At 42.0% G+C, this 14,480-nt stretch overlaps 1 protein-coding gene across 5 annotated transcripts in view; it reads left to right on the top strand.

Moving 5' to 3' along the window:
* LOC118511703 (lachesin) overlaps positions 1–14,480 on the top strand; it is a 100,619-nt gene that overhangs the window by 81,265 nt on the left and 4,874 nt on the right. For all 5 annotated transcript variants that reach the window (XM_036055116.1, XM_036055115.1, XM_036055117.1 and 2 more), the window contains 3 exons: positions 6,608–6,772; positions 9,737–9,796; positions 10,982–11,053. In XM_036055116.1, coding sequence (XP_035911009.1) covers positions 6,608–6,772; positions 9,737–9,796; positions 10,982–11,053 — 297 coding nt within the window. The remainder of the gene's footprint in view (positions 1–6,607; positions 6,773–9,736; positions 9,797–10,981; positions 11,054–14,480) is intronic.

The raw sequence follows: 14,480 nt of genomic DNA on the forward strand, positions 1-14,480 counted from the left end.
TTATTGGCTTTCCGTGTCTGCGGAGGGGGGATGGGCCAATTGATCCTGACCTGTTCATTTCTAGTTGGGTAATGATCGGAAAATGGTTTTTTGACACGAAACAATAATTTTCAGATATTGCTACAAACGTGCTTGCAATTGTGGTTAACGTTTTAATTGGAAAGTAATTAAATCTGAAATGATCAAAAACACATAATGAAAACACACTTATTTTAACTATTTTTTAACGTTAGCCTACCAGTTCTGGCTATTTGTGACTAGGTTTTTTCCCTGTTGCATTTTAACCCCGGTCCTGCTGTGTGAAGACCAGCTCCGCAATCGCCTCGATCACCCAGTCGCCCCAACGACTTGAGGAGTTTAAATAACTTCCAAAAATAAGTTTTTTTTTCTAAGATACGACAACAACAAGCAGTTAAAGAAATTGATAAACGAAGAAAAAATTTGTTCAGTCATTTGAATAATTCTGTTACGGGACGTGAAAAGCTCAATAACAAGGTTTACTCGTCATTATCTTCTACCTTAAACAACATACAAATAAAATCTCTCTTAACCTTCGTCATAAATATAAGATATTGAAGTTTTGTAAGCTTATCAATTCTTTTTTATATGTTTCTTTATTGAGATGCGTTGAATGCTAGTAATAATATAAGTTTTTTCCATTGTTTGACCAGATTCTTGTTCGTTCATAATATTCGTCCTCAGAAATCTGACGCCTGTGAATTTTCTAATGCGTTGTGAGTTCATATTCGATCGACTCTATCTGTCTCTTGGCATATCAGGCACGATTAATAACTCTAGGTTTCCTTTAAACGGATATTAAGAGCGGCCAGGGCTACCATTGGTATTATTTGGATGTGTATTTTCAACTTCAACCTCGATAGGTTTTGACCTGCCATTTAATTAACACTTTAATTGGACCGTGTAGAGTATTGAGTATTAATCAATCAATGTACATGAAGAATGTAATGGCCATCGATGAGCAGGCCAATGAATATATTTGTCTTGCAATATTTCGTGCTTTTTTCCAAGTGCTTATTTTGAGAATCTTTGAAGTTCAGGTAGCTATTTATCGGTTATTTATATTGTAAAAAATATGCCTGAATTTTTTCATTAAATCGAGGACCTAAACTCAAAATTTCTGAAGCAAATTGCTTGCACACAGATCATCAATACATCTAAACCAAACAAACAAACAAATTACATTGTAAAACGTCAAATACTGCAACTAAATGTTATAAGGCTTCTGCCCTACGCTAGAACGTAACTATCAACAATCAGCTCCCGTCCATTCACACAGGAAATAGCTAACCCTGTATCAGCACATGCTGGGTGTGTGACATTTCAACAGGAAATGAACCTATTTAGAGGGCCATTGAGGCGAATAAAGATACCACAGATATGTTAGCCATTCCCGCACAACCCACCGGCCAACCACACTCCTCCCTGCACGCTCTTCACACAATCAGGCGCTCGATAAAGAGATAAATCTCGATGATAACGGAGCCAAGCTTCACACATTACCCGGTTAACTGTCGGTATCTTTCATCTCACCCCTCGGCTGGATCGTTGGATCGGCCGAACGGACGGAAGGACATTCCTGCCGGGAGTCAGTTTCAATCTGCTGTCATTTGGCCCACACGATACCGTTGATGCTGGCTGCTATTGCTGTGAAATTGAAGAGTTAGTCCGAGGAAGCGTCTAGCTTCCTTTGCCTTTGTTGCCCTGTTTCCCACCCACCGTCCACAGTTCCTGCCTTTGTGAAGCTGCTGTTAGTGGATCAGATAACCGCCAATAGATGGTATCCTTTTGTACGCACGGCACTGCACCGGTGCCACCTTGCGTTGGTTGGAAAACGTTTCTAATACACTCTCATGTGCACCGTTGCTTGCTGGGAAATGCAGCAACCGGAAACGAGTCGCAGCGCTGGAAAAACATCATGTTGCATCGCTCCCACGTTCACGTTCCGGAAGAAATACCACGAAATAGGGGGCAAAAGGGGCTGAGGGTTGGCGTTAGGTGAGCGAACCATTTTCCGTCACTAAACTGCTCGCGTAGGATAAATACCGATTGACGCACACATAAACACGTGCTCGCGAGAAACGTCTCGTTCAGGCTAAGCTTCCGTTCCTAATCTCTTTCCAACGAGACCTCCTGTCGGTTGCAGCAGAAACAGCAAGCAGAAGGGTGAGATCCTATGCAACGGTGCACTGGCTTGAAAAGCGCTCAACGCAAGCAAACCTGTCCTGTAAAGTAACCGCCTTGATGGTTCCAATTTTTTTTTTCTCTGTGCAACCGCTACAAGTAACAACCCCTGGCCTTGCCGGTAGTTCGTGACTAAAGTCACCGTTTCTTTTTCACAACATTGACAAGTACAGCTTCCGAGCGAGAGAGAGCAGCAGCAAAACTTGTTTGTCGCTTTGGCTGGGTAGCCAGCCGAACACGGTACAATGAAAAAAGGGGGAGCGTAACCGTCTACCAAACGACAACGGTGAGACGGCGAGACGAATAGACGATCGAAAGCCAACCTACGATGTGCGAAATAAGTGACCGTTTCGCAGGACGGTTGAACGATTTGCTGCCTGATGCATGGGGAGAAATCGAAACGGAAGAAATGCCACCGAACGGTCTCACTCATCACGGAAGCAATATTTCAGTAAGCGGTGGTGATGGTTCAACTATAGCCATCCAGTAACTAACGGACGGCCAGCAATGTGTGACAGCGTGCGTGATTTTACGAACAAACAGCAGCGTTAATTACATTGGCGTTTTTTGCCGCATTTTAGCTGGTTTGGCTGGAGTCAGTGAGCTGTTGAGTGAAATATTCTGTGCAGTGCAACGTATTTTTGCAAGCGAAATTGTATTTAGAGAAGAACTTTCAAAAACCGTTTCTGTGAAAGCTACAAAAAACATTTTGATTTGTTCTAGACTTCGTAAGAGTAAACAATGTAGAGCTCCCCCGTTAAAAAATTAAAGCTATCTCAATGCATTAGAAGGATAAATCAGGAGTTGAAATGACATATTTTAAAGTTACTTGCATTTTCGTGTAAAAATATCTGACCCTCGACTGCTAAGCCTGTTATAAATAGCTAGCTTTGTTGTAGGTTTTAACAGTTTATAAAAATCGCTTGACTTTATAAATCATTGGAAAGGCCAAGGCATTAAGCTCATTTGTTTCTACCACTTTCTGGTCCTAACAATCTTTTGCTCCTCCTCCGATATCTCCCTGCTAGCCAGCTAATCAAACGATTGTTCGCAACTGGCTCATTATGGTTGTGGTTATGTTATGATAATGCGACTCTAGCCCGAGCGGACAGGATCGATGGCATGCATATTAAATTACCCGCAACTGTCACCCTTTTAGCCACGCTAGATGAGCTACGTAGCTTTTGTGCCCTGTATCGTCACCGTTCCGAAGTCCTCGCTCCCCTATATGTCTGTATCTAGCTCCGATCGGACGTGTAACTATCGAGGCTCTCATCGATATACTGAACTCTTACAAAAACGATACTCCAACCAGACACTCAGTAAGCACCCAACCTGCCGCAGTAATCGGTCACCGGCCGTGGCGATGGTGGTGGGAACATTTCCGATCCTGCGGTTTTGCTGGTTAACATTTGCCAGTATCGGGCTAACTATTCGCCGACCTATCCTAGTTCCTGCGGAAGGGTTACACCACCGCTTTGAAGCGGTCCGCTTTTTGGTGCGTAATGCTGCGATAAATTAATCCGCACAACAATGCCCCGTTCGCACCGTCCATCCCCGGTTGGTTCCGGCGGTAGAACTCATCGAAACAGAATTATCTATGTTAACGTTTCATTCGCTATAATTAAATCAATTTAATGTTCCGATGGGTCTGGGGTGGTTGTGCATAGGCCACGGTGGGCGAAAGAGAACACCGTGGGTGGTCGAGTAAAACCGGAACACGTACAGCTGGATGCTGGAAACACCGACAAGGACGATCTCAATTACGTCCGCTAACATGTCGCTCTGTTGGTGTGCATGTGTCGGCCATTCGGTTACGACTGGCCGAACTGGTCCGGGAGGCCCGGACTGAACACCAAAAATCGTCGATGTGCGACGAACCGATACGATTGAAATGGACAGAAAAGGGTACGTTGTCGCTTGAGCTTGGTTCCTTGCTCGTTAGCGTTGGGTTTGGGGCCGTGGAGGCGACGGCCAGAGTCCCGGGTGCCGCATTTCCAATATCTACTCATTCGAATCTAAATTGCCCACCATAACTCAGAGGCCGAGAACACATGTTTGTAGATCTACATTTTATCTACTCGTGTCGTTTCTGCCTTCCGAGTAGATCTGGGGGTGTTTTTTTTTAAAGAGAGATTGCGGTGTTCAAACTCAGGTGAATTCAGATGATACTACCGAGAAGGGAAGGATAAAAATACACATACATACAGACAGAGGCAACAGCAGTAGAGGAAAAAAACGTTCCTATGAATGGTGTGTGTTGGGTAGAGCTGAAAGATGTGGCAGGTCTGCGCCCGCTATCGATAGCCTTGGCATTGATAGCCTTGAATCGAATTCTGGAAGAAAGGATGAGACCGTACGATGCGGCAAACATCGGTACAGATCGATTCGTTTGATGGAATCTACGGTCTACCGTTCACCCTTTTCAGACAGACCAATCGCTCGACAAACGTGGCTTTACCGTACGTGGTGACGCAGACAAAAAGATGGCATCAGCACTGAGCTTATTCCAGGAATTCTCATACAAGACATAAATGCCTATTTGTGAGTTGATCTAGCATACAAATTTCACCAATATTGCTCCAGAGATTGAGGGCTTAAAATTATTAGATTTTTTGAAATTGTGGGATTATTGAAAACATTTTTACCACTTAAACACGCTGGTATGCATCAGGCTATGATCAAAGAATACTTCATCAATCCAAGGGATTGTTGACTGGTTGATTTCAGTTGTAAAAAATAATTTCAAGCACATCACAATCCATCGTACGGATGTCGTCACTGGTAGCTGAAAACCCCCAACGGAAAACAATCCAAAACTAAATGTCAAGTATCACATGGTTTCGTAGCACAAGTGCTGCGAAAAAAAAAGTCCTTTTGCAGTTCTCGTATTCCAGCTCGCACATGATCTAAAATAAAAAAACACACACACATAAAACGAATGATCAGCAGCACTTTCGCCGCTGCAACCGCACCGACACACTGTGACTGACGTGTTGAGGGTTTTATTATGGCACTTGCTAATAAAACAATTAAATTAGCACGCCGGTCACAAGTCAACGCGATGCGACTTGGCACCACAGACCGCAGCGCTGGGGACAATTTCCATCAAACGTGCATGTGTCACGGACAGATCAGCATTTCAATGGGAATCGTTGGGTCGCTAGATTAGTGAAATTTCCATACAAAGTGTAAGTGAAATGATTATATGGTTTGTAGCATTGTTTGACGAAAGGATAGAAGCTTATGTGTGAAATGATTAAGAATTTTATAAATATAATACGTTTCCTGAGCAAAATATGCATTAAACTTGGAAAGTTTTTAAAGATGGTTTTGCAATACTCTTTTGTCCAATTTAAAAATACAATAATCAATTTTAGATGCTATACACAAGTCACTGTACTTTAACACATTTTGATGCTTCTATGTTGTGGATTATTATGATTAAATCTACGTTACTATGATAAGCTTAAATTTCAATCTTTCTTTAAGCTTTTAAATAAATATTTTGACGTAACTTATAGAATAACGCAAAAGTGATAACAAAATGCATCACAAAATAATGAGAATTAATTATGTTACACAATTCTAGCAATACCAAAAACCTGATCAAATAACGAAGAAATCTATATCCTATTAGGTTCTCTACCCCGAACTTCATCACCACAAAATTCAATCATTATTAAGTGCAACTTGGCAGCGCATTTTGGTGAAGTTCTATAGGAATCACTTCAATACCTCGTTAAACCTATCGGTCGTTTACAAAAATTAGTACAGTAACACGAACACATCAGCGTGACATGATGGGACTAGCGTATTAAGGGTACTTAGCAGTGTTTTGAGGTAGATTATAAATGGTCATTAAAGAAACTAGAAAATTGGATGGCGATGTGTAAAACTATTAACGACCACAGGCTGTACGATGTTCGAGACACATTTGAATGAAGTTTTGATGGAGGCGCCTGGTGCTTCATAAAAAAAATATTTGAATGTTATTCTGACATTTGTTGAGTCACGTTGGTATATTTGTTGATATTGAAACCAAAAAATCATCAAAAAAATTATAAAGGAAATCTATATTTCAAATTAAAAAAATCTCCTGCACTTTACAGAATTTGCGGTGTTCCGAACTCCTCTCAAGTATTGATGGAGGCGCCTGGTACTTCGTACGATTTGTTTTAACCAGCTGTCTTATGTTTGAACACGTGAATAAGTCTTTCAATACAGAATAAATCATTTCACATGAACATTTTTAAAAGTATTTTAAAATCGTTGGCAAAACAAAAACACAGAAAACAATATTATTACTCCTCGCATCATACACGGGTTTTACAGCACCAAAGGACTGCTTTTTTCTTCCAATCTACTTCTAACCATTCAATACCATCCCTTTTTCATTTCACAGATACCTCCCGTACGGGCGATAAGTTTGAAACGATGTCCCGCAACACCGGCTACACGAAGTATATGAGTCTGAAGATTCGCAACGTTGGACCGGCGGATTTTGGCTCGTATCGATGCGTGGCGAAAAACTCATTAGGCGAAACCGACGGACTAATCAAATTGGACGGTAACTGAGCTTCCGGAGATCCGATATGATCCGTTCCATCCGCTACTCCCTGCTCCACCTCCTTCATCCCTTCACCTCTTCCTTGTTCTATTCAACTTTTTCTAGCGTATCCCTGGTTACCTTTAGGGCAAAACGGACCGTGCTATGATCGCGCAGAGCGGGTCCATTCGGGACTCTGATGATGTGCAGAGCCGGAGTTGTCGATGAAAGTTTTGCCAGCGAGATGCAATGCGTGTATCGAGGTCGAACGATGCAGACACGAGCTTCAAACGCTGGCAGGAGGAGAACTGGCTAGACGAAATTAAAAAAGAATAGACAAAAAACAGCACGTGCACGGGCACTGGATCTGTACCGTTGCCTATTATGTGCTGGCATGAACTGTATAAAACACAAAATTGAACCAAGTTCAATTCTTTGAATTCATGCAGCCGTACGGGGTCAAGAGCGGATAAGATACCCGATATTGAACGCTGCATGCTGCACGAGGTTCGAGAATTTAACCCGCTTTTTTCCCGGCCATAGGACGCTGTGCTGGGCGAGACCAACGGCAAAGCAAACTGCCAGTACGCCCGGTACGACCGAGCTATCGAACGAGCAAAGGACGACGCATTCGAAGCGTATGCAGTACGGGATGTTAAAGTTGTACGACATAAACGATGGGCCGAGTCGTGCCTATTTTCCCGACCCGACAAGGTGCGACGTTTTTGCCAGCGCGTTCTTCACACGACAAAGGATTCGCTCACGTTACGCACATGGACATTAGCGCAGGGCATCCAATGTCGGCAACAGCATCCCCCTGGGTAGTTGGGGATAAACTTTTGATTCCGCCGGCAAGAGAGCAAGACAACGTACCGTAGTGAAAATGGGTAGAGAGAAAAAAATAAACGTTTCCTACCATTTTCCCATTGTTTCATTGCATAATTAGCGGATGTTGTGCATCGAAAAGGTTTGCCATCGATCGGGCCCGGCCTCGGCAGTCGATACACAGTAACCTCGGGCTGTGATGTGATTTGCGACCAGAACCACCACTCGTGCAGCGCTGACGGGCTTCGATGGGCCTGATACGGGTATGGGCTTGGTGTATGTAATTGAGTTTTCTGAGCTAATGGAATTCCATCGTGCATCTCTGGGCACCGGGGGCTAGCCAGGTGATGCTGTGTGTGTGCTGCGGAAGAGTGATTTTCCACTTTTTTCCGCTAGCGGATTTACGTTTACGAGTGTCTGATCTGGCTACGATGGTGCGGATGGATTATAAATCCAGCCATGATGCCTATCGCACGGTCAGCCGCAGATCGTCATCAGTGTTGCGTTGTGTTGGTGGGGCGATTGCGTGAGCATCGTTGATAGAAAATGCTTTATGTTGAATCTACTTACGAAAGAAACGCTCTGCGAACATGCCAACAATGTGCTGCGGTTTCATGATTACGCTTTACGTTTTCCAATACATTTCGAACTATAATCCGTTAAGTGAACTGGAGTACGTTTCACCATGTTCAGGCAAGGTTGGTTTGTATTGTTTGCTCTGTGCAAGGAAATGAAATGAGCGGAAGGTCAATTGAATTTAATGCAAAAAATATTTTTAATTTGAGTTTGAAATCCATGGACACAGTAAAACTTTCGACCTGCTTACCGATTATCATTTCTATTTTTTTTAATTTAAATGGAAATCATCAGTAAGTTTTCGATTTTTCCAAGATTTATGTTAACTTTTTCAAGCTCTACCCTAGATCTCAAGTTTGAATGCCTCATTTTTATATTTATCATTACAAATCATAAACTCGGTATTATTTTACTCTTAAAGTGATTTTTTATTGCTGTTAAAAGACAGTGGTTTCAACAGTGGCTTCGCAGACATTTTTTAACATTTTTTATTGAAACAATCAATGTTGCTGTGTCTGACTTAGTTGTATCCTTTTGATAAAGTTTTAAAATTGAATTAAGGTTTTAATATTTGGTTTAAACATGACCATGCAAATGATGTTGCTAATAAAATAAACAATAACTTAGCAATAAATTGGTGTTTTGTACAAAAGTTTATAAGTAACAATGACAAAAATTCATTTTTTTTATATTCAATGCTTGTTTATAATTTTTTCAAAGAGAAAATGCATTCTTATATAAGAATTTTCTTTACAATGATAAATTTGGAAAATTTATTGAGTTTCCCCAATGCAAAAAAACACTTGTTTGGAAATATTTTTCATTGTTATTTTCATATGAACAATATCCTCTCTGTGCCTGGCTGCAAGGTAAACTGTTTACAACACTTCACACTCACCTTACGACCTAGGTTGTGGATAAACAACTTTTCATTTGGCGCGTGCCCTCCCTCCCAAAACCCAATGGCCGGTTGGGAGCGAAAAACCAATTTACCGATATGCTTCTCCCATACCCTAACGATGGCCTTGTCAAACAAAGACCGGTAGGTGAAGCCAATTGCTTGTGAAAATTAGAAACATCTATCAACACTCACCGCCGCCCAGCCCACGATGATCAATCGACCGTACTGGGAAAGGAAATATCATCATCGTCGTCGTCGTCGTCGTTGTCGTCGTCATCGTCGTCGAAACCACACAACCACAACGCCAAAAGGTGTCCCTTCCTACCGGCCATAGCGACTGGACGCCCGACAATGGCGCCAGGCATGGACAATACATTTTCATTGGAATACAATGGAAAACCGATCGTCACACGTATAGAGTGTGAACGAGGGTGAGAGAGAGAGATACAAAAAAAGCAAAAAAGTGTTACGAACTAGATCAACTGATCTCGCTTACATCAACAGCCAGATCCATTCCATTCAGGCTTTGCTATCCCGCAAAAAGTGCCACGCGCTTTCATTTTCCTTTTTCCTCGCCTTTTTTTGCCTGTTCCACCGTTCCAGCTCGTCACTCACCAGCAAGACCACCAAAACTAATGATTCCTTTCATTTGCTTTCGGTTTTTTTTTTTAATTTATATGCAGAAATACCGGCCCCGACGACAATATTGACAACCGAATCACTTTATAACAATCGATCAAAAGGTAATTTAAATGTAAATTTTAAAATGTATTTTCATTTCATCCGGCATCGCGCCGAGAATGGCCGGCAGTGTCGGGCCGTGCTGGCAGGGTGACGTTCCGATGTGCCACCCGTTTCTAGCGTTCCGATAAGAACGGCCGTAGTTGAGCGTATTCATGAGAGCACTTCGTCCCAATCGCAGCAGCAGTGCGTTGTTCGTTGCCCTTCGGTTGGGTATTATTTGTGTATTTTTCTCTATCGTCCTTTCCTCGACCCCAGAACCGTGCCGAATCGACCGCAAGTGAAAAGATGCACGATGAGAAGGAGAGAAGCACATGCAGAATGGAGGGATGGGCGTTTTCCCCATCATTACCGTCACTAGTTTCACACCCTCCGTTTTGATCGGGCTCACACTCGCAACCACAGTTTGTCCGGTGGCCTGATGATGAACCTTTTCCGGGTCGCTCTGCTCTGTCAATGCACTTCACCACATCAATTTTCCCTTTGCAGAACCAGTTGGGTTTGGGCTGATCGGTGATTTTTTCTCATTTGGTTTTGCTTTTTAAAAGTGGCCTAGAAATGTTTTTGTGTATTTTCTTAGCTCGCTATAAATCAATTTTCCAACTGAGTTTCGAAGCCTCGAGCGTTTAGGGAGGCACTGAAACGGTTTACGATGCTTATCAAACTTCTTTTGGTTCGATTTTCATCGTAATCTCAAGCATGTTTGCATTCCGCTAATTCTGATCGTGAGTGTGTGCTGTTATTCTGTTTCGAATCGAATGTTCCTCATACGGTTTGTTAATGTTCTACAATAAAAGAACGTTTATATTGACTTGAAATTTATTTTGATGGAAACAAATAAAGGTCACCCTGTGCAATAAATTCTCATCGAAGATCTCAGAAGCATTATACATAAATAGCGCCCTCCCTTCTCAGGTAGCCGTTGGTTGGTAATTTACATCTTTGAACTAATACAAAAATAGCACGTCGACCCTGTACGAACAATTAAAATTTAGAAATGATTAAATATCTCAAAAACTTATTAAAGGTTGAATGGCCATTAGGACCAAAAGTAAATCCAAAAATCAGCAAAAATCAATAAGGCTGTTAGTGCGTACATAAGCTTAGAAAATTGGAAATTAAACATGCTTTTAATCGAATATGTGCAAATTTAACACTGTTTCTTTGTAATTTAACTCTACTTTCAGGACGCAAAGCAAACAAAAAGCATGACCCAATGATGGTCGGTGACTACGGTGTGGAAGAATGGAAGGAGAACGGTGAGTGGGACAAGCGTGGTAACACAACATTAGCTCAATCCTTTTTACCCCCCGTAGACCACGATCGGAAATAGAAGCAACCGTCCATCTCGAACTCATTAGTACCCTCATGCCGGGGGCGAGATTTGTTTTCCTTTTTTTCCCCCAAAACGCCGCAATGTATGTTATACGCATTGATTTTTTCACGCAGTGATCCTTTCGATGCATTTCAATATTTTTATCTAATCGGGACACAAAACAAGCATTGATTGTACATTTCAGAAAGTTACAGCTGCGTGCCGGTGGTGTTGCTGTGGTGGTGGAAAACGTGTACACCATCGTTATCACTTAATCACGCTCCGTTATGTTCGCAAGCGTAACCGAAGCATGTGCGCTGGACCATCGTACCGACCACACTGTGCACACGGTGGTGGTGGTTGTGGTTGTTTGCCATTTTGTATGCTCATCATTTTGGTTCTAGCAGCGTAACAGCAGCGTGGTTCAATTTCAAAACAGACATGGGAAAAAAAGTAACGAATAAACAAACGGAAATCTAAACTGCTGCTGCAAAATGAAGAAAAAAATACAGCATTGGATGAGCAAAAAACATGATCACAATATAGACATAAAAAACCAACAATCGGTTGTCGGTTTGAGTACATGGTACCATGGTTGGTGCTGTGTGTGGTCATCGACAATCAATTTCTTTTCGATTGGAGGTTATTGGTCGCTTCTGTTCTGCTTCCTGCCCTGCAAAGCTTTCATCTTTCCTCTCCCCCCACCCCCCTCCCAAAAATGCCACAAAATCAAATATCATTTGAATTGAAAGTTAACGAACGAACGGGAAAACGAGCGCTAAAACACAACAATTTCCATCGTTCATCTCACTACACAGCAATCGGACGGTTTTGCATGGCCACAAATGGGAGGGGTAGCACTGGGAAATGAAATAAAAATAAACGGCCCTGGAAACGTGAGTTGATCCACAACCGACAACGATCACGTATTTGGCAAACAGTCAATTTTTGTTACCAAATAAAACAAAAAAAAACCCTCCTCACAGCTCCAAAACTAAAAACTCGCTGGCGAATGGGGTAATGGGGAAATGGATTGTTGCACTGACCAGCTGGCACGGTTGCGACACGGGCTCTGCACAAAACCGACCGCGCCAGAAATTTGGAATATCTCCGCGTTGAAATTTACGAGTCAATTATCACTTCATTGTGAAAATACTAACTCACCGCCACACATGTGTCCAACGTGTGTGCGGACGGACACACAGACAGACACACAAGCGGGTGTGGGTATTTTGTGTAGCCAGTGAATAAACGTGATGTCACATGCGCTTGCGATACATTATCAAATTCATATGCATGTTGTGGGACTAGGAAGGAGATTGTGAGAAAAAGAACGGCGTTACAATAAATCTACAACAAGCTGGCTCCAGAAGAATTACAATATTTATATCAAAAATCGATGAGCACAACAGAATAACAGCAGTGTTTTCGTTTGGAGGTGTAGAATTTTTCTGAACTCCAGAAGCATACATCCAAGAACCACTACACATCAGTATGTCTCACTGCCCAATATTGTAGACAATAACATTGATAACAAAACCATTTTCTGAAAAAAATTAACAAAATTTAGGAAACAGTTTGCTACAAGCGCTCATGTTAGACCGCTTTCTGCTAGTTATTTGCCTTCAAAAAAAAATCGGACTTTCTGTTTAAGTTTAAAAATAAAGAATCATTCACTCTTTCTAACACAAGTAAAATTGTGCTTAATAACGTAAACCCGTAACTCCAACTCTCCTAGGAAAAAGGAAGAGTAAAACAATTATTCAAATGAACTCAGCAACCAAAACTCCACTCCATGGGTTTTAGTTTTATTCCTCTTTTATAATAATAAAGACAAGAATTAATCGTAACAATGTCAAAAACGTAGACCTATGACAAACTGCATTCACCAATTCCTCAATTAAAGCTTAAATAGTTTTAATTTTTATTTGATTTATGAGCCAAAATTATCATTGATGGAGTTGAATAGTTACATTTTAGTCGTTCGATATTCATTTAAGGTTCTTTGATTGATCGTTTTTTTTTTTGCAAAAATCGATTTCTTTTTTAATGCAAATCAAATAGAGGATATATAAGCGTTCAAGAAATGGTCATGTCCTAGATTTGAGTTCGAATAAATCCTCCTGGTCATACATTCATTTGCATATTCATCTTGGAAAATACGAATAAAAAATCAATTAAAGCTTTCCTTCACACCACTAATGATGACCTTTTCTAACCTTCTTGATGCGAGCGATACTCCCATACATCATCCTAGCTGAAGTAGTTTGCTACGCTACAGTAATACTTTAATTGATTTTCAAACACTCAAGCAATCAGCTCAATCATAAACACCTCGGATAGTGGATATAAATTAACGCGATAATCAGATTATCACCATATCATAATTAATCTCTCTCGGTCTCCCTCGTTCTACTTCTCAACACCCGACGGGTTAGTGGGTTAGCTGACATCCAGCCCGAAAACTATGACTATTCAATTATCCCAAAAACATAAAACACCAATTAGCACAATATAGCACCGTCTAGGAGAAGATCGCGTAGCTCATACCCTACCCTTTGAGCCGGAAAGGTTTCTCCGCCTGGGCTTATAATTGCAAATCATGCACCTATTTTCACCCTTAAAATGACGATCCCGCATCGAAGTGTGGCGCAGGGCTACGAGCCGACCAGTGCGGTTCAATAAATCTTTGTAAACTCATCCCCGGTTCGGCTGTGTTTCGCAGCTTGTTAACAAATGACTGGTTCGTTTGCCATTCAAGCCGGTTGCGCCAACTGGTTACACGTCCCGGGGCTTTTGGGTGCGGCGGGAGTGAAACTGAAGCTCTAACTGCCACAGGGTGCACATTATTTGTACGACTGTCCCCGGAAGGTAATTAATTACAGTTTCCGGATTCGGGGCGATCCCGGCGAACCAAACCAATCCCATTTGACAGCTTTGACAGGGTTGGGTTTGGGACTGCCTACGGTCATTGGGCGTAATTGTGAAGCGTGTCGCCGTGCGTAGACGAGTCCTTACTGTTTTTTTTCTCTAAGAAACGAACGTGATTGCCTACTTCACCCTTGCGCTTTGGGATTCTTCGGTTCTCGGCTTGCGAACGCCAGCTCACAGTTCGCAAAGTACAATTAATTATGTTCGAGCGTGCCTCAATTATTCGCACATTTATCAATGCATCGTACCCGGGGAGCAGCTGCTCATCGATTAGAGGCGATTCGAAACTTCATCTCGAATCGGTGTATAAATAATGCCTCTCACACACACACACACACACACAAACACACACACACGCACACAAGCTTGTTATGATTTCGGTCGTGTAATACCAACGGTGCCGGTTGCCCGCTGGTTAACATCAGTCTCTTGTGGTTTCC

This window comes from Anopheles stephensi, chromosome 3, assembly GCF_013141755.1.
Source record: "Anopheles stephensi strain Indian chromosome 3, UCI_ANSTEP_V1.0, whole genome shotgun sequence".
Taxonomy (NCBI): Eukaryota; Metazoa; Arthropoda; class Insecta; order Diptera; family Culicidae; genus Anopheles; species Anopheles stephensi.